Raw genomic sequence first — 27,456 nt, 5'->3', positions numbered from 1 at the left:
CATAGTTCGTAAAACCGATAGACGTTTTGGTCCCAAGGTGTTGGAATGGCGACCTCGCACCGGAAGACGCAGCGTTGGAAGACCGCCCCACTAAGTGGACGGACGGTCGACATCAATACCCGTAGTACCTACAAGATTTTACGTCTCACCAAACCAAACCAAATTCGAGAGTCGAAATAGTTCCGCGTTACAGTAAAATGGACCTAAACAGCCTTGAATTGAAGTCAAATATTCAATGCCACTGATTTTAATTTCGCAATGTTTCCGCTTGGAGCGCTGGTTGTAGAAGTGTAGACAAACTTGAGCTTTAAAACAAGGCGTTTAAGATCCAGTTTACTGTAACGCGGAAGTATTTCGACTCTCGAATTTGGTTTGGTTTGGTGAGACGTAAAATCTTGTACTACGGGTACAGACGAGTCGCAGGGAGCCGCTGGATTCAGACGGGCGTAAGACCGTGACGTATGGAAATCTCTACAAGAGATCTATGTCCAGCAGTGGACGTCTATTGGTTGATGATGATAATGAATCTGTTACTTAGCATCGTTGTTGTTTGTCAAAAAATATAGGATCTTTCATGAAAAAGAACAACCGACCGTAAGTCAGGTTGAAGATGGATAATTTTTTGACTCACTGATATTAGAAAAAACACAGTTCTATAGACAAATAATTATTTAGGCAGGAGAAGAACAGTTTTCCCAGTTTTCCCTTTGACGAAAATTACAATAGGCACACCCATTGTCCACCTCCAAGACATTTTGAATCATGATTCAGAGCAATATTCCGAGCACAACACAAAAAGTACCTAATTCCAGCCGAAACGAAAATACCGAATGCAAAACAAAGAAGCAATACCAATGGCCTAATTACAGCTAAAGCCCAAAACGTAATATCAAAAGCGGCTTATGGCGTCTATTACATATTGGGTTTTGCTGTCAGTTTTCAGTTTGATTGGTGTGATTGCAGCCAAGCGCTAGTCTATAAATTTAAAAAAAAGTCACTACTGTGACCACAGATATACGGATAAGCTGTCGTAGGTAGACTTGCATCACAGTTCACGACAGTTAGGAAACTTCTAAAAAAACGTCGAGGCTTCGACGTCAAAAATGATAGTATACCTATTGATGCAGGTATAACCTTAAAGTAGTCCTATTTTTCTTTGTTTTTTTTCATTACCTTTGTCTCGATGACCCACTTCGAATACCTATTGGCACTTAACTTCTGGTACCCTGGTAGATACTCGTACACTGTAAGTTTTAATCTGCTTTCGTATTTTTAGCATACTTAATGCAAAGTTCCTCTTTGCATTAAGTATGTTCTAAAGTTTCTGTGAAGATGTATTTGTGTGACACCGTGCAAGGGCCTGGCTGTGTCCTTATGAGAGTTTCAACAAAATTGTCTGTTCTGAAGCGAAGACTTTACTCCATCCATCCATCATTCCCCCACGTGACTGAGTTTATCGGTTTCATCAATTAATTATTATTTATCAATCACGGAACTGACTGATGTAGAGTCCATCGTCTAATAGACGCCTAACGACCGGACGGTTTCACGTCAAAATGTAGATACCGTGAGATAGGTATCAAAGATAAATAATTAGGTGTTCTTCAGACATAATGAACGCCCCGGGTGGCCATTCATTACCTTTGACTCGGCGACCCACTTTGAGTACTAGCGACATCTGGTGCACGGTACAGTGTAAAGTTTAACCTATTACTTTTTGTCGTAGTCTTTTGTATTTTTAGAGGAACTTCGCATTATTTCTAAAGTTTCTGTGCTTATTGTCCCCGACGCTGGGAGGAACTTTTGTTTGGATCATGGTGGCTTTAGGAGATTACAGGTAATAAAGGTGTAAAAAATCTTACGTCAAAGTATGAAGTCTAATTTTTTTTTTATTATATTTTTTCCAGAGCAGGTAGTATTAGAAATCACGTCATGCGTCAGCGTTTTCCATACATTTGTATGGAAAACGCTGGGGAGCGCACTATAGGGTTACATCTCTTAAAAGGTTTAGTTTGTTAACCTGAAATGTAAAAGAAAGCTCTCACACAGACAGCTGTTATGGCACTACAAATTACACTCCAACCCTTCCCTGAGACTAGTTGCTTGGAAACACTGCTCCGGCTTAATTGGTTTCGTACGTGGCTTATTTGCACGTCCTCCTAGGCTGCTAATAAAGGGATATATGGGTAATAAGGGACAGCTGAAGTGAGTGGGTAAATACTATGTGGAGAAATTGGTCTTTGAGATGCAGAGGTTGCTGTGTAAGGCTTCAATGCTTTGTCTTCCGCCTAAATTTTGTAACCCATTTTTTTCACAGTCGTTTAGCTACGACAGGGCAGCTCCTTAGGTAGGGCAGTATACCTACCTATAGAACGCGACAGGTCAAGATGACAATGAGGGTATGAAGTGTGGGGACGCCCCGCACAGCCACACGTCATTCACATTGGCGCGCTCCGGTTTACGTATGTTTTTTTTAAATGCTTACTTGTACATTACATAAACTTTTACCAGTGGACCTACACCAGGTAATACTACTACTACGTCATAATTGTTATCTGCATTCCAAATTTCAGCCCGATCCATCCAGTAGTTTCAGCTGTGCGTTGATAGATCAGTCAGTCAGTCAGTCAGTCACCTGAACTAAAGTCATGTAAACTTAGTAGATTTCCATAAAGTTGTGTTTAGGTTAGTTTCGGATCACCACAAAGTAAGCACAGGTTGTGTCAATTATTTAAAGGCTTAATTTCCCCACGCCACGTTCCACAACACGTCCTGTCATATTATGGAGAAAGGTTTTCGCACATAGATAACCGTAAACACAGAGAAAGTGCTACAATAAATGTAACATTTTAAAGGCCGCTTGCGAAAACCTTTCTGTTGGAATATTTACGAAGTTTTTTTACGAAGGCTAGCGCTTGATGACTATCATGCTTTAAAGACAGCAACGATGAGGTGACGCTGTTTTGTGGTAAAATGTTGAAAGAGGAACAAGATTGTGAAGTTCCTGAGCTCACTCTCTACAATATATGAAACAAATAAATAAAGTAACAGTCACCTCAATTTTTCCAAGAGAATGTCATCATTATTGTTCTCTACCCGGCAGTTTATTATTAGTCCCTAGTCCCTCACAAGCAGCTGCAGTCCACATTACACTCAACTAGCTGATGCCCGCGACTTCATACGCGTGGATTTAGGTTCTTAAAATCCCGTGGGAACTCATTGATTTCCTTGGATAAAAAGTAGCCTATGTCACTCTCCAAGTCTTTAACTATATCCATACAAAAATCAGATATATTCGTTCCTCCATTGCAACGTGATTGAAGGGCAAACCAAAAAACCAAAAAACCAACAAACAACACACACTTTCGCATTTATAATAGGGGTAGTGATAGGTCTCTGAATTAAATTATGCTCTTGTCTAACAAAGGTTCAAACTATAATGTAGTATAGGTATATTCGATACCACAATTCGAAATTCCAGCTGAAATACTCGAAGTGCTTCGGTTTTCTTCTAGTAAAAAATTAAGCAATAGATTTCTCTGCGGTGAACGTGCTCTGAGCTCTTAGAGGTCTCTAAACTATGTGACCGCAAATTCAACTAGTGTCCACGATTTAGTACAAGTACTGCTCCTACATCGTTAATGTTAACTTTGAACTTTATGTTCAAAAACTTTGTTAACAGCCACGTTCTCATTTTAACAATTATTTTCTTAAATATATAAAAGGAAAAGGTGACTGACTGACTGACTGACTGATCTATCAACGCACAGCTTAAACTACTGGAGGGATCGAGCTGAAATTTGACTATTATGACGTTGGCATCCGCTAAGAAAGGATTTTTGAAAATTCAACCCCTAAGGGGGTGAAATAGGGGTTCGAAAATTCGGACGTGAGCATAAGCTAGTCTGAAACATATATTTTTTTTTGCATAGCACCATTTTGAAATATTCATTAGGTATTAATTGTTATAGCGGTAAGTAATAGAAAATTTCAACTCTCTACCTTTTATGGTGCATGTAAACCGCTGACAGACAGGCAGACGGGCGGACAGCGGAGGCTTAGCACCTAATAGGGTCACCCTTGAGATACACACCCCAAAAATATTGATACTAAAAAAAAAAAGTTTAACAGTTTTATTTTACCTACAATTTCAATTTATTATCAATCCTACATCTGCAAACGACCTTATTCTCTAATTCTTTCATGTGAAAAAAATTACCTACATAGAGTCTGATATCGATATAACGAGGTATCTGGACAGTAAAATTTAGTTTTTCAGTTTCATAGTAAGATAGAATATAATACCAAATAGCGTGAGCGCAGCAAGCGTGATTTTTTTTTATATTTTTACAGAAAAAGTTGTAGGAACTTCAAGAACAAGTTAAAAACTATTTTTATTCAATCCATAAGGATATCACCGCTAATAAAGTATGTAAAGTAAAATATTGTTGAGATTTTCATGATAATAATATTATGGACAGTAGGTACTCATCATCATCATCATCATCATCATCGTCGTCAACCGGTAGACGTCTATTGCTTGACAGGTCTCTTGTATAGGGATTTCAAAACGCCAGAGTCTTGCGCAACCTGAAACCAACGGCTCCCTGCAACTACCTGCAACTACCTGCCTGCTAGTTTAGCTTCCCGGACAATACTCATACCTACACAATAATAAACTTTAATGAGATTGAACTTTATATCTTGGAAATCTTAAAATAGTTACAGTCTATTTCCGGATCTATTGTTATTAAGTAGAGTGGGCTGAAAAGCTCTCTTTCTTCCTGCAAATGTTAAACCAATAAAGCTTGGAAAATTTAACTTCCGTAATTACGTGTTCTTTAGAGTTATTTCAAATCGTTTCGATTGGCGTGCAATCGAGTGGAAGTTTCTTTATAAAGTTAGAGTACAGAGTATGGAACGGGGTGATTTGGTATTTTGTATTACCTACTTAGATTGACTATCATCATCATCATCATCGTGATCAACCCATCGCCGGCTCATACAGAGCACGGGTCTCCTTTCAAAGTAAAGGGTTTTGGTCATAATGCTGGCCATGTGCGGATTGGTAGACTTCACACACCTTTGAGAACATTATGGAGAACTCTCAGGCATGCAGGTTTCCTCACGATGTTTTCCTTCACCGTTAAAGCAAGTGATATTTAATGATTATTTAAAAAGCACATAACTCCGAAAAGTTAGAGGTGCGTGCCTGGATCGAACCCCCGACCTCCGATTAGATGGCGGACGTCCTAACCACTAGGCTATCACAGCTAGTAGTAGTATAGTAGACTGACTATACTAGCTACAAAAACCCTTAGGGCTGAAATTAATAATCAATCTGTAATGTGTCGATGAGTTATTTAGCAACGAATAGAATAGAAATATTTTTATACAAATAAACTCTTACAAGTAGATTCATTGCGTGACAGGTCGAGATGGCAATCGGGAAGGGGACGCCCCGCACACCCGCACGTCACCCGCGCTCGCCCGCACCGGGTTAGCGCGGGGGCTGTCGCGGTCTAGAGGCACTTTTTAGTCGTCAAATGCATCTACCATTGGCTCAGAATGTCTTTCCTACCGAGAAGAACCAGCAAGAAATTCAGCAGTTGCTATTTTCAACGCGGTTATCTTTCTAAAATTGTATGTTATATAGAACCAGGAGCTACAGAGTGGAAATCCATGATATACAGTTTTCCAAAAAAATCCGAGGTTCTAACCCCAGGTGTTTAGTCTGCGCGTTGATAGATCAGTCATTCTGTCAGTTAGGACACGCCTTTGAACCCAATATTAGTAGGTAGGCAGTAGGCACAGTTGCGATTTAATCCCTATAATATTTGCAACGTCCTGACAGGGTCTCATGTATATATGTAGCTTTAAGCACCCACCATCAAATGTAAAAAAAATCAAATAAATAAATGAAATGAAATGAAAAATGCAATAATGACAGGAGTTTAAACCTTATAAAATAATAGTTTAAAACATGAACATAAACATTAATAATGTACTCATAACACACCAATTTAGGCTGGAATATTGCGATTTTACTTTTCATTGTGATTTTCTCGTTACATTTTCTTGGCGTTTTCCGATCGACGGACGATTGAGCGGAAGTTCCTTTATGAAGTTAACGAACGGTGCGGTTTTGTTGTTCCGCGCTTGATTTACTGTAGACAGCGCATTGATGGTAAGATTAATGGCGAGGCACAAATTAGACGATCATTTCGATATAATACATTGTTAGTCTGGTTTGGTGTTAGGAACGGCATTCCGAACCAGTGGTAAATTAAAACTATTCATAAGCACTTGTAAAAAGTTTACTTGAAAAAAAAACATATTTTATTCTATTCTATTCTATTCTATTCTATCTATCCGACCACTAGATGATGCCCTTGCGACTTCGTCTTTGTGAATTTTAGGTTTTAAAAATGCGTAAGAATTCTAGAATTCTTAACAGGGGCCTTTCCTTCACGTGCGTCTTGGAAACGTATAGTACACGACAGGTCGAGATGGCAATCTGGATATGAGACAGGGGGACGCCCCGCACACCCACACGTCCCTATCTACCTAGAGTCCAACTCACACTTGACCAAATTTTGATGCATTGGTTCAGCCGAAAAATCTGTAGGGAACGCAAGGAACCTTTAGCACAATGACACACTCACCGGAAATTCCGGAATATTCCGGACGCGCTAATTAATTGTGTGAAGTGACAAGGCAAGTGTTTCGCTTAGCATGTGTCAACGCGCAACTTCATACAAATTAGCGCCATCTAGAATATTCCAGCTGGAAACTCCGGTGAGTTTGTCATTGTACTTAGGGCCAGAGTAGACTGAGCGCACCGAATTTTTGTGTTGTTTCGGATTAACTTTGCTGCGTAGGCCCTACAGGCCGCTACAGCGTCACCGGGAGGGACGCACCAAATGTCGGCAAGTGGAATTAATACTTGGCAAGTGGCAGTGAGTGGGAGCGTGGCAAGTGACGGCAAATCTAGGCTGAAAAGTAATACTGTAATAGTAGTAGTAGTATACCTAGATATTTTAGAGGCGAGGCATACGATCAATTTTATTAGATTTTACTTCCAGCACCTTCCAGTAAATTTGTTACAGACAAGTTTAAAGGTTCAATCTTTCTTGGAAGAAAGTTAATTGTACGTGAATAATTATTTATGTTTTATCTTCATGCTTTTAAAGAATTAGCAAAATACCCGAGATTCTTTAAGGGGCGGACCAACAAATTCCTGAAAGCCCGGCAAGCGCTGGCGGTTCCTCTGGTACTGCAAATGCGCCTGCTCATTTGCTCGCTATTTTTATTTAAAAAAACTTCTTGTTTATTTGAGCCCTCTTACGAGTAGTCCTGAGATGTGCGCTTACCTTTAAGTGCCATTTCATTCATAAAATGATTACCTATGCTATGAACTATGATTATATGCAAATGCAAACAAAATCGGCCTCAGTGTCAAAAAATCTTGATTACAAGACTAACATCGCGTGTCTTACATAATAGCCACCTATTAAAGCTATAAATATCGCGTGCGGGGAAATCCCGTGAATAGATTAGGTAAGTTCGGAGAATGAAATTCTCGATTTGAATTTATGAATTTACCAGTGCCTACCTAATAGCAAACTTACTCAAATAATTCGTTCATAGGACAGTTTTTTTATAATCCATATTTCCATTCTAATATTATAAATTGTGAAAATGTGTCTGTCTGCTACCTTTTCAGCGCCTATCTGTTTAATCCATTTTGATGAAATTTAGTACAAACAACATACAATCCAGGAACGGACATTCTACTATTTTTTCCCCCGGAATATCAAAGAGTTCCCACTAGATTTGAAAATATCTTATGGCCTAGTTGCGACAGTGTATTGTTGTGTATTGTGTACTTAACCAATACGTCAAATTGACGTGCTGATGTGACGTGCGTGACGTTAAGTGGCGTTGACCCAAGTCGGCAACAAAAACTCGTACTAAAACTAACGTTGTATATCTTCTCTATATATAAAAATGAATCGCTAAATGTGTTGCTGATCGCAAATCTTGAGAACAGCTGAACCGATTTCGCTAATTCTTTTTTTATAATATTCCTTGAAGGACGAGGATGGTTCTTACGGAGAGAATTTTTTTAAAAATTGCCTTAAAAGGATCGACTGTTAGGCGGTACGAAGTTCGCCGGGTCAGCTTGTTAATTATAAAAAGAAACTAGTCATTTTAATTCACTGTAACACATGCAAAACCAGCGTCAATCACTAGACTTAGAGTTCCATTAATATGCATAGAATAAAAGCAGAATTATTAAGAAGCCTTTCCAGGAGCTAAAATACGGTTTCTGGGTAGCAGTTTAGTGTGGCTCCGCCCTAATTGAAGGCTACGCCTGCTAAATTAAACACGAACTTCGAAGTAAGTTCATAATCCGGTGATATAACGTTTTGATATAATACCTTACACACTTACTTGCCTGCTTGTTTTTGTTAAGTATGGAAACTTTGGATAGAAACTTTTTACCGATATTATATTAGGTCAAACATGAAGGGTCATAAGATATTAAGATATATATAAATATATAAAAAGAAAAGGTGACTGACTGACTGACTGATCTATCAACGCACATCTCAAACTATGGGACGGATTTGGCTGAAATTTGGCATGCAGATAGCTATTACGACTTAGGCATCTGCTAAAAAAGGGTTTTTGGGGCTTGAAATTTGTGTAGTACACGCAAACAAATTCGCGAGCATAAGCTAGTCATTAATAAATTTATTTTATTCATAAATAATTTCACAATTTCATAATTTCTTCATTTATCACTAACTAGCGACTCGTCCCGGCTTCGCACGGGTAGCTTATTACAATTTTCGAAGGAATCTCTAATTTTAAAAAAATATAGCCCATGTCTCTCAGAAATAATGTAACTTTCTATCGGTGAAAGTGTTTTCAAAATCGGTTTAGTAGTTTCAGAGATTACCCCCTAAATACAAACTTTACCTCTTTACAAAATTAGTATAGAAGTATGGACTAGGTTAACCTCGCGACTTCGTCCACGTGATTTAGGTTTTTTAAATCCCTTTGGATCTTTTTGATTTTCCGGGATAAAAAGCAGCCTCTGTCCTTCCCCGGGATGCAAGCTATATCTGTACCAAATTTCGTCAAAATCAGTTGAACGGATGGGCCGTGAAAGGCTAGCAGACAGACAGACAGACACACTTTCGCATTTACAATATAAGTGTGGAAGTATGGATATCAAAATTGGATATCAAAATTGGTGAATATAAACTATAGAGTCTATTTACCGTATATACCTATTATGTCGTTAAACCACAATCATCATCATAATCATCATGATCAACCCATCGCCGGCTCACTACAGAACACGGGTCACCTCTCAGAGTGAGAAGGGTTTTGGCCATATTCTACCACGCTGGGCATGTGCGGATTGTTAGACTTCAAACACCTTTGAGGACATTATGGAGAACTCTCAGGCATTTCCTCACGATGTTTTACTTCGACGTTAAAGCAAGTGATATTTTATTACTTAAAACGCACATAACTCCGAAAAGTTAGAGGTGCGTGCCCGGGATCGAACCCCCGAGCTCCGATTAGAAGGCGGACGTCCTAACCGCTAGGCTATCACAGCTTGTTATACATATGTTTGGATATAAATAATTACATGAGCATACATAATATATCGTGTCTATTTTCCCTAGTTCCCACTCTTCTTCCGACGTTTGCATGTTAGTAGTGGAAACTCCCAAATAATTTACTGCGGTCATTTCCTGAACGCCCTATTATCGGATGCTAATCTTGGAAGGAAAATCCATTACGGGTTAAAAGGTTTAAGAATACACGTTTACTGGGCCCATTCGGAAAATAGATTAACTGTATCTAAGAATAGAATTTTCCATACATATTATTTTTACGGCCAATTTGAGTTTTTTTATGGCATCTGTGCACTAGACACGAGCAGGAAAAAATATCGTCGTTTAAGTTTAAACACAACCTAAAGTCAAATTCGCAACGTTACAGGGGCGGGAAAAATCTTGATCTTTCCAGAGGTTGGTGTTTTAATGGATAGTTACCGTGCAGGTGCTTTTTTTTTTGTTTAAGAGTTTATGTTGGGATGGTTTTTTTATTTTTGACTGGCTGAAACTATGCGTCTCTTGATTCTCTGGCCAATGCCTTCGAAATATTACAAGTTACTACTTCCAAAAATTAACGTGTTTTTAGAACTTAAGCACGATATGGACCGAAAAATTACAGTTGATTCGCTTTCTCGCGGACTTTTTATTGAAAAAAATGCTGCAAATGCAGCAAGACAAATGTGTCGTACTGATTATGCTAGAACTGCATATATGTATTATATTGACAGATTAGTAATACAGCTATGAACTATGAATCGAGTCTGAAAATAACTGTAAAAACGAGAGTCGATACCTCGTTCTCTTAGTTACCTGTATGAACCCAATTCAAGGGTTAATTTGTCATTGAATAAAAAAGAAAACTATTTTTTCTATGCTACTGAGGCAATCCCAAACAATACTTTCATGTTGCGATCATTGAGTTTAGATTAAGTACTATCAGTAAGTAACAAAAGAATTTTAAACCGCAGGTAATTATTAAGTAGAAGTTCCATTCTTAATCAAAAAGGTCGTAAAATATCGCCCCATCTTCTTACGACTTTCGCATGTTCCTTATAATTTATGAGAGACATTTCCTGGGCGTTTTTATGATCTCAGATTAGAAATATCATACATCAAGCGCTATGTTAGTTTTTACTTTGTAATAAAAAACTTCAATGCGTCTAGGTACCTAACCTTTTTGCTCGGTTGATGTTATAAAACTTCTTTGACATTGGCAGATGATATTATTAACACTACCTTGATCACTACCCATATTATAAATGCGAAAGTGTGTTTGTTGGTTTATTGGTTTGTTGGTTTGTCCTTCAATCACGACGCAACGGAGCAACGCATCGACGTGATTTTTTGCATGGGTATAGTTAAAGATCAGGAGAGTGACATATTATGTAATACTTTTTATCCCGGAAAATCAAACACATCGTGGGCATCAGCTAGTTAAAATAAATAAATCATTTTGGTCTAAATAAAAATAAATAAATTGGTTTGAAAAGTTAACAAATAAGAATCTTAATCTATGACACTAACGCCTCGATAAAAAATAGCGGGCTCAAAACACCTGCTCTCTTTGGCGGCCATTTTAAATACACAGTAACCCAATTACAATTAAATAAGTCGAAACTAGCGAACCTGTCTAGACATCGTTGGGGTGGAGTTTCTGAAAAAACCTACAGCTAAATCTCAAGGGTTTTGAGTTGTACCTATGTTGATATGACTATGAGTCAGTTTTTCTTTTTAACCACTTCTAAAAAGGAGGAGGTTTAAGATCAGAATGTTCCATCATATAAAAAGACTAGCTTAAACCCGCGACTACATCCGCGCGAAATTTGCGTAAATTTAATACCCCTTTTGGGATTGAACTGTCAAAAATCCTTTCTTAGCGGATGCCTACGTCATAATAGCTATCTGCATGCCAAATTACAACCCGATCCATCTAGTAGTTTGAGCTGTGCGTCGATAGATCAGTCAGTCAGTCAATCATTTTATATATTTAAAAAATAGTAAGTTTCATGCAAGTTTTGAAGGTAAATAAACTTTAATTATTTAATTAATCCTCATAGTAAACAAGGAACCCTTATAGTTTCACCATGTCCGTCCGTCTGTCCGTCCGTCCGTCCGTCCGTCCTCGGTTAATCTCAGAGACTATTAGAGCTAGAAATCTGTAATTTGGCGTGGGTATAATTAATATTAATCACGTCGACAAAGTGGTGAAATAAAATTGTGATAATTTTTTTTTAAGGTAGCTGATTTTTTTTTGCTCGTCTACCCCATACTGTGGAGTATCGTTAAATATGTCTTTTAAAAATACTGTGGGTGTGGGAACACCATTTTTCGATTTCTAGATCCGTTTGTAAAATATGATGTTTTAAAGTGCTAATTTTTATTAGAGTCAAGTGTCCTCCCCTTTACCAGCCAAATGGTAGTATATAGGAACGTGAAAAAATTCACAGCAGTAGTATATATAATCAATTTTAAAGGAAAGCTATCATGGCTAAGTAGGGTTCACAGGTTAAGGAGTTATATATCTGTTTTTCGAGGTTATTTGTGACTATGGAACGTTACACTGCGCGTGGCCCGCCACGCACTTGGCCGGTATTTTAAGTCGTAGTTGCGTAAAAATCTCAGTGAAGTGTGTAAATAAATTGGTTTCGTACATTCCTTTTGTCCTGGCTCTTCCGTCTCACCCATTTTGGACGTCCACCAATAATTTACGACAGTCATTTCCGGAACGGTCTGCTGTCGCTGTAATCGTAAAAGAAAAATCTCTTGCAGTTAAAGGGATTACGTTTGGCTTTTGGATATTTTATTGTGTTAATTAAATACCATTAATAGAGACCTATACATTGAACAACGTACCTATACCTATGCGTATCCTACTAACTAAAATATTTTAAACATAATCTTTAACGTTATGTATAAAATAGTAATAGTGGTTAAAATTGATTAAATATCACTTTTTAGGGTTCCGTACCTCAAAAGGAAAAACGGAACCCTTATAGGATCACTTTGTTGTCTGTCTGTCTGTCTGTCCGTCTGTCTGTCAAGAAACCTACAGGGTACTTCCCGTTGACCTAGAATCATGAAATTTGGCAGGTACGTAGATCTTATAGCTGACATTTGGGGAAAAATCTGAAAACCGTGAATTTAGGGTTAGATCACACAAAAAAATTAAATTGTGGTCATGAACTAATAATTAGTATTTTCAACTTTCGAAGTGAGTGACTATATCAAGTGGGGTATCATATGAAAGGTCTTCACCTGTACATTCTAAAACAGATTTTTATTTATTTTTATGCATCATAGTTTTTGAATTATCGTGCCAAATGTCGAAAAAATACGACTGTAGTACGGAACCCTCATTGCGCGAGCCTGACTCGCACTTGGCCGGTTTTTTATTGATTTGTTAGGAAATATCCTATTCCTCGTTATGCTTACAGCAACACCGAATCGAATACCGAGCCAGAAGTGACGTACATACATAGTTTATTGAATTCAGTATACTTTTATTAAAACATTTAATAGTGAAGGAAAACATCGTGAGGAAACCTGCATACCTGAGAGTTCTCTATAATAATGCTCTCGAAGGTGTGTGTAGTCAATCGACGATCCGCTCTTGGTCAGCGCGGCGGTCTATGGCCTAAATCCTTCTCATGCTGAGAGGAGATCCGTGTCTCGGTAGTGAGCCGGTGATTCCCGATAATGATGAGGATGATTTATTTATTTATTTAAACATCTTTATTGCTAAATACAAAGAATAAAAAATACAGGATAGACTTAAAAATAATGGTCTGATATTACAAAATACTGACTAGATTTTTCCGCCATTTCGGATAAAAAACAGAACTATAGTATCCAGGATTGAAATCCAATCTAAAATAATAGTTTCTTGATCCATATCAATCTTACAAGAGCTTCTTTGAGTTTGAAATTTCATTCTCAATATTATTTGTAGAACGCCAGTTGCCAACAAATTTTACAACTTTTACATTCGCTTTGACTTTTAAAATGCGCCATTTCCTTTTCCGCTAACTTTCGCCAAACACTTGCGTTACAAACTTGCGTCATTTTGTAAAAGTTCTTTGGAACTTTTTGTAAATAACATTTTTGACACGATGACATATTAGCCCTTGAATGCGATTTCACCTATGACTGACGATGCAGTCTAAGGTGGTAGCGGATTAACTTTGAAGGGTCATCATGAAACTATAGCCGGCTCACTACAGAGCACGGATCTCCTATCAGTATGAGAAGGGTTTGGCCATAGTCCACCCTACTGGCCAAGTGTGGATTGACAGACTTCACACACCTTTGAGAACATTATGGAGAACTGGAGAGCTCCCAAGCATGCAGGTTTCCTCACGATGTATTCCTTCAACATTAAAGCGATTAAGATATTTAATTTCTTAAAACGGACATAACTCCGAAAAGTTAGAAGTCCGGGATCGAACCCCAGACCTTCCGAATAAGAGGTGGACGTCGTAACCACTAGGTTATCACGGCTATACTTGGAAGGGTATGGCAGTATTATTAAACTCCTTATTGGTTTATACCACGGCTTTGGTGCATGCAAAGTCATTCTAACAAAGTGGTAAATCCCAGAAACGATCATAGCCTCTAGAGGTAAACTAGCCTGAACAATCCAAAATACATTGAACCAAAAGCTTAATTTGCTATAATCCGCTGAAACCGATCAAATCTGTATGGTGCAACATGCAGCATGTGACATGCACCGCCCGCCCCCCCACTGCTAAACAACCTGCCTGTAACGCCTGCTTCTATACAATGATCCAAAAAGTTAAATTTCATCCAGAACATTACAGAACGATACCATCAGTTATTATAATATCGAGATTGGATTTCAACGTAAATCCAATTCGGGAAGCATCCATTTGAATTTATATTGAGTTGAACTCAACTGTGTATAATTATAATATTAATATTTCGATTCGTTTTTATGTTTGCGAAGAAACCATGTATTACATATTTTATTATTCAGATACAAGTCAGCTCTTGACTGCAATCTCACCTGGTGGTAAGTGATGATGCAGTCTAAGATGGAAGCGGGCTAACCTGGAAGGGGTATGGCAGTTTTTATTAAACCTATTCCCCTTTGGTTCTTTTCTACACGGCATCGTACCGAAACGCTAAATCGCTAGGTGGCACGGCTTTGTCGGTAGGGTGGTAACTAGCCACGGCCGAAGCCTCCCACCAGACCAGACCAGACACTTAGAAATGATAAAATTAGAAACCCCTGCCAGGAATCGAACCTGGGACCTCCCACTAATAAGACCACAGCGCTTACCACTGCGCTAGGGAGGTCGTCAAATATATATACTAGGTATTTTTTTATATTTTTATATTTTTTTTATTGAATGGTTTACTAGCGATTTTAACATAAAACTTACTAACTATGGTACATAGATTTTTCTATCATGCACAACTATGTTAAATCATTTAAAAGGTATTCAATATTACGATTGAAACTTTGAATTTCATTTCTATTTTAAGATCATTACTTTATCCACTTCTAAAAATAAATTAATTTAATACTAAGTACTTTAGTTATAACTTAATAAGGTTAATCTGTGAAATTTTAGAATTCAACCTCTTATGAAAGTCAAGATTGAAAATATTTTCATCTATAACAGAATTTTAATTTAGATGAGAAAGTAACTTGTACTGAAATTGAATTAAACACTAAATTAGCGTACCTATCTCGATGAGTAATTTAATGAAATAAATTCAACACTAGAAGACGTTTTGAGAGTCTTCTAGTTATTTTTTAAGTTCTTGACAAAGTCTCTTTATAGGAATAAAAATAGTGAAAAGAATTGGACAAAGCTCACAATTACTTCATTGTTTGTTACAGATGCTTAAAAGCGGAGCGAAGAATTGAAAATGGACAACAAAATGGACCCTCCTAACAGGATCTACCATATTTACGAAATAAGATGAAATGCGCCCAAACAAAAATGAAAACAGTGAAGCTTTTTGAAACTTCTAACAATGAATGAGCAGGATTTCAGCGCCTTATTCACTGAAATCGATTATACTTGGGATGAAAATAGCACGAAAGATATTGGTTATCTTATTAATGTAACAGATGGGAATCGGACTGGGGTAGTAGAGAAGGTGTTAGTTCACAATTGGTGGGCTCTTATAGCGATAGTGTTAGTTGTGTGCACAGCAGCTGGCAATGTGTTGGTGTGTCTTGCGATATACTTAGAGAGAAGGCTCCAGAATGTTACGAACTATTTCCTGATGTCACTGGCGATTACTGATCTGCTGGTAGCGATGTTGGTGATGCCAGTTGGGATACTGACGCTTGTGAGAGGTGAGTCATTACTTTGTTAAGCTCTAGTGAAAGAGATAAAAAAGTAATTTACAATTTATTAGCGTAATACATTATATCCTGTCAAATAATAAGATTAGGGCAATATAGTGTGTACTCAGACTTGTCAGCAAAATCTATAGCATTCTATGTAATTTTGTAGATATTATAAACCCATATTATAAATGCGACAGTGTGTTTGTTTGTTAGTTTGTCCTTCAATCGACGTGGTTTTTTGCATGGGTATGGTTAAAGACCTGGAGAGTGAGATAGGCTACTTTTTATCCCGGAAAATCAAAGAGTTCCTATGGGATTTTTAAAAACCGAAATCCACACAAACATAGTCACAGGCATAAGCTAGTAAATAATATATTTTAAAATAGTCTTGACTCTCAACTGACTCGTCAACGTCCAGCCCAATCCCTTTTTAATTCAGACAAAGACCTAGATAAAAAAAATTAAATTCCTACGAGAGTGAAGTTGCGAGCGGTCGCTAGTAATTTAATGAACTAAACGAATAAAATAGGTGCGTACGGTAAACTGGCCCAAAGCCATATTTTTTCACGTAAAATATCAATCGTAAAAAATACGTAGCAGCCCTTATTTTGCATAAACATTTTAAATGAGCTCTAAAACTTGAAAATATAAATAAAACTGAATATACGTAGCATATTTAATGAGGAGCTACGAGATGCTACGAATCGTTGATTTATGTTTGTATATAAAAGCTCGGTATAAAAAAGACGGCGTAGAAAAAGTAATTATATAAAAAAAAATTATTTGAGAAATCCGAATTATAGCATTTATTTAAAGTTTTTATGTACTCTATATTTCTATTAATAAAATACGCCACCATTTCACAATCTTAAATTTATTAGAACTATCAAAGCTATTAATGTACTAATTTATTCCCAAGCTAGAAATCTTTTAAAATAATCCTTAACATTGTAATACGATTTTTCAATAAGGATTCGTTTTATGAAAACTTTTAACTTACCTATATCATCATCCTAGACCCTTCCTGTTTTATTTCTAGCAGGTCAAAAATTACAAATAACCATATCCTAGAAATCCGCATGATAAATCACGAGACCTGATCGTGCGCATCATCTACTTTTTAATATAGTACCTATCCTTAATGCCCTATTTCAAATCACCAACCTGGGAAACGTTGAGGTGTCGAGGTTTATTGCGCACTGTCCTTGAAAGTGACGTAACCGCCTGACGTCACAGAATCCTTAGTAATTTATCAAGCTCACCCTGTCGGGGGTTGGCGTTGAATTAAATTAGTGTTACACTATTTTTCAGAAGGTGTTTACACAATACAAAACTCTAATAAATAGCGCTTATCACAAAAATATTATATACTTAAGTAACATATTATTATTATCTATTTTAGAATGTATTTTCTGGTACCATGATGATATAAGCTACCTATATTTCGTGGTTTAATGATCGTAGTTTAATAGACGTCCACTTGGATCTCTTGTAAGAATTTCCACATGCCGTATCACTCACTCCATGTGAGATTGTATCACTATCACTGTATCATTATCATGATCAACCCATAATCGATCCACTACTGAGTACGGATCTTCTCTCAGAATGAGGAGGGTCAAGCCATATAGTATGCCACGGGGCCCAGTGCAGTTTGGCAGACTTCACACACCTTTGCGAACAATATGGAGAACCCTCAGGTATGCAGCTTTCCTCACTGTTAAAGTAAGTGACATTTACTTAAAACGCACGTAACTCCGAAAAGTTAGAGGTCGCTGGAAACAACCCGGGATCGATCCCCCGACCGCCCAAATAGGAGGTCTATTTCTTAGCATCTAGGCTATCGCTGCTTTTTTAGGTAACGACATATAGTCTGCGACAGGTCGAGATGGCAATCGGGGAAGGAACGCCCCGCACACCCGCAAGCCCCCGCGCTAACCCCGTGCGGGCGAGCGATGGTAACGTGTGGGTGTGCGGGCGTCCCTCCGCTTCATACCCCGATTTCAGTCTCGAACTGTGTATAGGTCTCGTTAATCTGCCACGCCCATGCACGAATTAATGAGTGGACTAAACTTACATTTAGCAATACGGATGCAAAAACTAAGTATCTAAAATACTATGTCGGTATTTCAGCGGAGTGACCTTTGGAACACGCCAAGGTTACACTTGAACGTGAGCAAAACCTTAATCACTGATACTGTCTTCGGGTGCAAAGTTTCAAATCATTTGTTTCGCTCCCCCTAACCTGTCAGCCGTGGCATTGAGTTAAATTAAGCTACTCGAATTCCCATCTATTGTATATCACTCACTCCATGTAAGATTGTAACACTATCACTGCATAGTATAAATTAAAACACGCACCCGCGTCTGAAAATCAATTAATGAGGTATTTTTTACTTTTCAATCAATCAAAGGTTAATAATGCGCATTTGGATTATAAATTATACCTATATCTACTTATTTAAAATTTATATAGACAACTTTGTTTCCTGTTTTTAAGGTTCCGTAGCAAAATGGTAAAAAAGGATCCCTAAGACTCTACTTGCTGTCTCCGAGCCAAATTCGAGAATTTTAGATTCAAAGTAGCCGTAGTATGTATTATTTGTATGAGGGGTTTCGTACCGGATCCGCAATTCATTTTCAGAAGCCGTAAATATTCGGATCTAGTGCGCAACCCCTCAATTTATTTTCTGACTTTTAATTTTATGTGGGTACTCTGAAAAAAAAGCTGTGATAGCCTAGTGGTTGGGACGTCCGCCTTCTAATCGGAGGTTGGGGGATCGATTCCGGGCACGCACCTCTAACTTTTCGGAGTTATGTGCGTTTTAATTAATGAAATATCACTTGCTTTAACGGTGAAGGAAAACATCGGGAGAAAACCTGCATACCTGAGAGTTTTTCATAATGTTCTCAAAGGTGTGTGAAGTCTACCAATCCGCACATGGCCAGCGTGGTAGACTATGGCCAAACCCCTTCTCACTCTGAGAGGAGACCTGTGCTCTGTAGTGAGCCGGTGATGGGTTGATCATGATGACTCTTAAAAATACTTTTTTTTTCAAAATCTCAATGATTTGTAGCGATAAGACGTTTCGCTAAATGATCTACTTTTAAAATGGCTATATCACACATACAGACTTATAGACAGACAGACGAATAAATGAACTCGAAACTATAAAGGTTCGTTGTTTTATAACGGAACTTTAAAAATACCTACCTTCCAACTAACTAAGATTGCACAACTCAATCAAAATTGGGATTTGATTGGGTTTTCATTTTCCAATTAAGATTAAAAGTTCTAATTTAGGATTATGTACGAGATTTCAAGTGTGGAAGATAAGATACGTAATAAAAAAATTTGGCCAACTTCTATTTCGTAATCAAAAAACTTTTTAATAGCCTATCCCGAACTTTCGTGGCCGCAGTTACTTTAAGGGTCATAACTAGAAGCGTGGAATGAATTTTACATAGGATTTTTATCGTTCCAATAAAAATATAACGCTGTCTTATTTAAAACCATTATGGTCAGTTTACATTGTACCAGCACAGCTATTCAATCCAATAATTTATTCCTACTAGAGTAATTTGAACAGCATTCTGATTTTAGTACACTTTAGTAATTAATCCAGTCCACGATTGGCACTCTGCTAGCAATTTAGCGTGCACAACACAGCCCATTTCGATGCATTTCTGTGCAGTGCATAGCCCATAGTGTTTCTAAATCAATTATGATAAGTACATATACACAAAAAAATATGATAATAATATATTATTTTAAAAGTCATCTCTTAGACTCAACGCCCACCATAACCCAGAAAAATAAAAAATGTAGGTAGTCTTTGAATATAATCAAAACTTTGCGAGCCGTTTTCCCGCAATGTTGTCTCAGATATAAGTTTATTGAAAGCACGACAGAACGTAGAGCTTGCAAAAAACTTACTTCAGCAGCAGCTCGAATAATGTGAACCGGCCTTTATGTTTGCAGATTTTACAGACTAATATCTTATTTATCTTGCCAGATGGCACTCATCAAACACTTAAGATGTTTTAGGGAGGCAGTATTAGCTGGGAGCTAATAACTTATTTCGTCACATTTAGGGGGAAGGACGTCATAGCAGTGGACTATACAATTTTAGCGTTTATTTTTTATAATGGACTATACAAATTTCAAACCCCTGGTTTCACCACCTAAGGGATTGAATTTTCAAAAATCCTTTCTTAGCGAATGTCTACGTGATAATAATAATTGCTATCTGCATGCCAAATAGCCCGATCCGTCCAGTGGTTTAATAATAAGTATAAATAAACAAACTTTTCGGAAACCGCCCACAGCCGTTTATTAATCACAGGTTTAATGGAAAAAACAGAAATTTGAAACTAATGACCGTGTAATTCTACGCCAACGCCGAAAATAGGTGGGAATTATTTTTTAAGGTTTCGTATCTCATAATGGAAAACGGAAGCCTTTTAAGATCACTTTATTTTCTGGCAGGTTGTTCGTAAATCAAAATCAGTAAAATAAATATGTAAGGGGGCTGCCCTTACATATTTATTTTATTCTGTTCTTTAGTAAGTATTTGTTATTATAGCGGCAACAGAAATACATCATCTGTGAAAACTTCAAGTGTCTAACTATTATATTATAGTACATATATTTTCAGTAATTTCTTAGAAATCCGTTGATTTTTACTACCCGTTAGAAGAAACCGGGCGTTTAATAACTTTTCAAGGAAATTGGATTTCCTTGAAAAGTTATTGTTATCGAAAGTAATTATGGCTGGAGTATGAATAATTTTGATTTCATTCAAAGTTGGAAAGGGCTTGGGTCGTCCCGAATTAATCAAATACCATACAAAATAATATAATGTACATCATAATAAGATACCTGCGATGAATTATAGCGAACCTCTTGAACTTTATGGTTAGGGTTCCGCACAAAAATGATAATAAAGGAACTTTATGTTATTGCGACTTTATACGTCCGTCCATCCCTCACAGAACTGCTTATTCAGAATATTGAATATTTTTTAATTTTATTACAATTAAATAATTTTAAAAAATCAGGTAAGACAGCTTACAAAAATAAACGCTTTTTCTTTCTCTCTTTATTTCTTTCTTCTTTATTTCTTTATTTTCTTTAGTTGATCGACCAAGCACAACTAGATACTAACGTCAGTTATGTCCATTCAAATGGACACTATACAACTACCTAGGTACGCTGGAAGAGGTGTGAATGACTGTTATTTTTCATGCCAATTCGAAGCGGGCCATCAAGCGTACCGGGAAATAAAATTGCCACTTTGTGTCAAATGATCTTCTTGTGAGATGAATCTATGTTGAGTATATATTATATCACATCTCATGACATTTAGTTCCGAGTACGCTCACATCTAACGCTAACTGCTGCTATCTATATGCTAGCTAGCGTTAAAATGGAGAAAATCAAATTCTTCAAAAACAGGTCGGCAATCGCAGGTCCATCGTACTTGTATTAGAAGAGATCATTGGTTGAATCGTATATACCGTGGTTTTTTTCTAATGAAAATCGACAGACAACTGTTACCGTAACGTTCAATTGGGATTCGAGTCTGAACGAAAGTGGACTTCATTCAAAATTGAAATAAATTGCAAAAACCCGTTCAGTTTTGTCGTTCATTTAAAGATTTCAGGTATGTAGGGAGACGGGCTTTACGATTTTTTGATAGAAAATCAAGCCTTAGAATTTCATGAATGAAAAGGAACGAAGGATAACGGAAAGTTAAAGATTAATTATTTACTTGAATACTGTATACAATATTTCCTGTTTTCTAAGGTCCCGTTTCTTTAGAGAAAAAGAAGAACCCTTATAGGATCACTTCACTAAAGAAAAAAAAATGTTTCATAATTTTTAGTGGCCCCATTGTATTAAAATTTGCTATGCCTGGTCAAAAATCTACTGTTTACTAAGCTATTAGACTGATCGCGAGCAATTTACTCTTACCCGTTTAGGAGATCTACTTATTATCTATCTTCAAAGATGTTCATTAAATCTTCACCAAATTTATATGGGACCACCTTGGAAGTATACCCTTTCAAATAAAATAAAAATATTCAAAATCGGTTTAGGCGTCTTCGAGTGATCGGGGAACATACATAAAAAATAAAAAAACAAAAAAAAGATTCCAATTAATTGAGAACCTCCTCCTTTTTTGAAGTCGGTTAAAAATGAGATCTCACTCGCCATTTTAGCTCTATGTGTCAACTATCATGTCGAAAGTAGGTACGGTTTCACCTTTAAAATAGGGACTAAAATCGCTATACCTACTTCAAAATGTTTATAAATAAGTACCTAACCAAGCTCGCCTTTGTTATCAAAAAGCGCTCACACTTACTTAGGGCGCTTTTCAAGCCTGATGTGTGAGGTTTGCGCCTTCAGTTAATTTGAAAGCTCTCTGCAAAAAGATCTAAAAGTTACTTCGTTGAATTAGTGGATATCTCCCAGGAATCTGAAGTTAAATCATGCAATTACATCAAGGAATGTTACTGACTTCTGAGATTGCTACCGAGATTTTCGCGATTACATGACCTGAGTGCCTAGTGCCTATGAGAACTTTGTAATTTATATTTCAATTTGGTTACGAAGTGAAGGCATAATTATTTATCCTTTACGAAATAAAATACCTAGTTTTTTATTTGTTGGAAACAAATGACGATTATTTCCCTAGGGGTCGACGTTTCTGGAACTCGCGTACAGCGGTCCAAACATAATCATAGCCTTAGTATGATTTGACACATCATCTACAGGTGTAACCACAACGCTGGCAAAAATTAAGACAGGTGATAGTACTGATGATTACTGATATGATACCACTAATAAACGCAAAAAAATCCTATAATTTTGTAAAATTGATGATGAGATTGATGCTTGAGGTCAATGAACATTGCGTAAGTAGGCCACGCAGAGTCAAAACAAAAGCAGTTTATGCTACCGTGGCCGTATCAGTGCACGGACGCCACACTGTGAAGCATGAAATATGAAATCCTTCATATAAAATGTACTTACGTGATGTTTTTTGAATCCGTGCCTCGTCCGCGCCTAGTACGTGGCACGGCTCGTGCCCGCCACGTGTCGGCATAAATCATCCCTAATTGATATAGAAATAATAACCAAGCTACGTTTATATGGAGCGAGTGACAGAGACGCGACGGTGAGAATATTATCTTTTTGCAAAAAAAATTTTAACTGAAGAAATTAATCATCCAGTAACAGACAAAAGACTGGTCTATGAAACGACTGGACGGTTCTTCATTATACAATCCAATTGGGATTTCGCGGTCGAATTCTTTTATTTGGATTTATTTGTCGTATATTTTCGACTTTTTTCTCCCTATTGTGTTCTTAGGTAACAATACGTATTTCGTAGTCATTATTATTAGAAACCTGTTCAGGGTATATTGAGGATGCCTTTCGTAAAATGGATGCTACGATAGAAATATTATACCTTGTATTTCACATGATTCTCTAGGCCTCGAAAGATCCTTAATTCGTTTAGAAAACTTATTGGAAAGTTTTATTTTATTGGAGATCCCAAAAACAAGTAGGTATATGTATATACAGGCTGTTAACGCAAATGGTTATCGGCATTGAATTGTGTTTAGATAGTATAATAATAACAATAATTTTTTGCTAGCGTTCTGGTTACATTACTGTATTTTAAGGGCCCGCTATCGCTTGAACTATGAAATTCTAAGATTTCAAGCTCCAAATTTACCATCATAGGACGAAGTTTCATATAATTGAATACATGTTTAAAATAAATCAATCTTTCGTATTGACCTTTAATGTATCATATTTACAAAATCTATTTTATTTATTTTGTAGTGTCCAATCTCCTGCACCTAGTTTTAATTAAATAAATAACAGACTCAACTTTGAAGCCCGAAATCTGTCCTTGAAAATCATCTAATTTACTGGAAAAAAATACCTGAATTTCAGAAATATAGTTTCATTGACTTATAATGTAATAGAATATGGATTTTTAATCACATTACTGGGTAAAAAAAAGAACTGTTGCCAATTTTCACGAATTATATGACTAGTTTAAGACAACTTTTTGAATTGAATAAAACATAAATTCAACCAAAAATTTACATCAAAATAAACTATGTTCTTTAACAAATCTATTTGTATAATCTAGGTGTAAAGTCCAAACCAAGTTAAAAAACTAAGCATGCTAGAAAAGTTTTAACTAAGTTAAAAAAGTCTTAGTAAAGTCAAAGTACGCTATGGGTCTCAGCCTAAGTGCCGTAAGTCGGCCAACATGAAATAAATATTTTTCATATTATTTATTTACAATTTTTGTTCCAGGTTACTTCCCACTGCCGGCTGTGTACTGTCTCACATGGATCTGCCTAGACGTACTACTCTGCACAGCATCTATCATGCATCTATGCACCATAAGCGTTGATAGGTATGCTCATTAATTAAGCATCTTCAAGGCAGTATTCCGCTCAAGTTTCGCTTGTGTTTGCGTACATAAATACCAGTGAAGCTAACAATATTTCGACATAAATCTTATGGTGTTATAGCTCGCATTATATTGGTCGTTCTTCGAAATTTATGTTTTGTCGAAGATGGAACGCTTTAACCCTTATATTATTAGTTTATACTAACAAATAAATAGCCATATCAGTTTTCATCAAAACCTGTGTAAGACTTGTCAAAACATAATATTGTAAAATATCAAACGTTTGTCGTCATTGTTTTATTCGTACATTTTATCTAAAAAAAATATTTGTACAAAACTAATAAAAAACTTAAACTTGTTTTTGGTGTAAACAAAAAATGACAACGACACACACTACATGTAAAATATATAAAATGAAAAGTTGACTGACTGACTGACTGATCTATAAACGCACAGCTCAAACTACTGAACGGATCGGGCTGAAGTTTGGTATGCAGATAGCTATTATGACGTAGATATCCGCTAAGAGAGGATTTTTAAAAATTCAGCCCAGCACATTAAAATACGGGTTCGAAATTGGTGTAGTCCACGTGGACGAAGTCGGGGGCATAAGCTAGTGTAAAATATACATAAAACTTAATTATTCTTACCATGGGTAATGTGTTACATACATACCTTAATGAAATCGCAACGTAAAAAATATTGAATCCAAAAACTGAGATTTATCTCAAAATAAGTGGAAAAACTGAAAAGTGCCTTGCAGTTTGCAGCTAGAGTTGACGCTATAACGTCGAGTGGATACAGAATGGGCAATGGCTGATGATAATAATCTTATTCTTAGACGTACAATAAAAGAAAATACTTTAGTTGTGTCGGTATTTGAGTTAAACACGAATGAGGATGAAAACATGGTGTTGGGAAGTGAGGACTAAATTTTTAAATTTATAATAATAATTGAAACTAAGTTTTAAACTTTTGTTATTAATTCCGCTAAACCCTTTCCTTTATACTGTCCTAACATAGTCCTAACAGGATTATTATAGCAGTAATTCTGTGAAAAGAGCGGGCCTCCCGCGGGAAATCTAATGCTGTCTTGAAAACTGAAGCCAATTTAATAAGCGCGTGTGGAAATGCGATATCCTGGCCCCTTTAACATGAGTGGAAAATGTAATCGGGATATTTTAAATTTATGACGATCGGTTAGGTTAGATATAGAATCAATCGCTCATAAGGAGCAAACTGAAATCTAAGAGGTCGCACGGTTCAAGCTCCACTTATTGTCATACTTACTACCTACTAGCACCAGATTTACGCTTAGTTGAAGGAGACCTTTTTTTCAAGAAAGGGTTTGGTAGTAAATTTATGAAAAAGTGTATGCAACACTTTTATTATTTACACCACAAAATAAAAAAGATGCAGAAATACAGTACTTAGAGCAAGTTAGGACTTTGAAACTACAATTTTGCGACCTTAATTCATTTTTTTAGCTTTGATAGAATGCAAAATAAAGTAGGTACGAAAACTTTTATTTTTAAAATACCTCGCATTTGGTACCAAAGTCCCAACTTTGTCTGTAATTTATTTTTCATCGTGGCGTATTTTTGTTCGTCACTTTTGTGGTTGTTTATTCTTTTACGAGCTTATTCCCCCGACTTCGTCCGCGTGGATTTAGGTTCTTAAAAATTCCGCGGGAACTCTTTGATTTTCCGGGATGTAAAGTAGCCTATGTCACTCTGCAGGTTTTTAACTATAGGTACACATGCAAAAAATCACGTAGATAAATCTGTTGCTCCGTTGCGACGTGATTGAAGGACAAACCAACAAACAAACACTCTATATTAATATTATATATTAGTTACACCTTTTTATAAACTATTGTCTAAGTATAAATATTATTTTCAGGTATCTCTCACTACGATACCCGATGAGGTTTGGCAGGAACAAGACAAGAAAAAGGGTCACCATCAAGATCGTGTTTGTTTGGATACTATCAACTGCCATGAGCCTGCCTTTGAGCCTTATGTATTCGAAGGTAAACCAACAACAACAACATTTCAAGAAAAAATGCGATGAAATCATAAAAATATGTTAGGTAGAACAATCCACAAGAAAGAGAAAATCTATAAACACTCTGTTCAGTTGATCATGATGATGATTAAATTGTTATTGTCGAAAAAAAATTATGAAATTAATTCAGCGACAAAAACCGTAGCAATAAATTAAATCAACATAGAAAAGGATAAAATTTTAGGGTTTCGTAACTTAAAAAGAAAAAACGGAACCCTTATATCACGGATCAATTTGTTGTCTGTGTGTCAAGAAACCTACTGGGTACTTCCTGTTGACCTAGGATCATGAAATTTGGCAGGTAGGTAGGTCTTATAGCAGACATTCGGGGAAAAATCTGAAAACTGTGAATTTGTGGTTAAACATCACACAAAAAAATTAAATTGTGGTCATGAACTAATAATTAGTATTTTCAATTTTCGAAGTAAGATAACTATATCAAGCGGGGTATCTATGAAAGGGCTTCACTTGTACATTCTAATACAGATTTTTATTTATTTTTAGGCATAATAGTTTTTGAATTATCGTGCAAAATGACGAAAAAATACGACCGTAGTACGGAACCCTCGGTGCGCGAGCCTGACTCGCACTTGGCCGGTTTTTTTGGAGTAAACCAGATTAAAGACCAATATAGATTCTAGAACAAATAAAATAAACAAATTCAATTGAACTTTGTTACTGTGGCGACACTTTTAATTTAGTTTCTACAAAGAGAGTTTATTTTATCTTTATATTATATTATTTTTTCTTTTGTTTCTCGATCAAAAATATCTTTTTTGGGTCTAATCCTTGAGATTTATTGTTAGTAGGTAGGCAAAGATTTTATAAATCTCCAGATAGGCAAAGCTTGTATTTAAAATAAAGAAGATAAATTCATGCGCTTGTGTGTGTGACACTTCGTCTGGTGACACAGACTACGTCATGTTTTTTTCTTTCTTTCTTTCTTTATGTATATTAGTGCAGGGTTCACGCCACCGAT

General features: G+C 36.6%; 1 protein-coding gene across 3 annotated transcripts in view; it reads left to right on the top strand.

Moving 5' to 3' along the window:
- The window catches only part of 5-HT2B (5-hydroxytryptamine receptor 2B), a 98,036-nt gene that overhangs the window by 50,171 nt on the left and 20,409 nt on the right, over positions 1 to 27,456 (top strand). For all 3 annotated transcript variants that reach the window (XM_069509777.1, XM_034968015.2, XM_069509776.1), the window contains exons 2-4: positions 15,508 to 15,972; positions 24,311 to 24,413; positions 26,313 to 26,442. In XM_069509777.1, the coding sequence (XP_069365878.1) occupies positions 15,645 to 15,972; positions 24,311 to 24,413; positions 26,313 to 26,442 (561 nt within the window). In that variant the 5' untranslated portion in view covers positions 15,508 to 15,644. The remainder of the gene's footprint in view (positions 1 to 15,507; positions 15,973 to 24,310; positions 24,414 to 26,312; positions 26,443 to 27,456) is intronic.

This window comes from Maniola hyperantus, chromosome 4 (genome assembly GCF_902806685.2).
Source record: "Maniola hyperantus chromosome 4, iAphHyp1.2, whole genome shotgun sequence".
Classification (NCBI taxonomy): Eukaryota; Metazoa; Arthropoda; class Insecta; order Lepidoptera; family Nymphalidae; genus Maniola; species Maniola hyperantus.
This window is presented reverse-complemented; position numbering and strand designations above follow the sequence as displayed.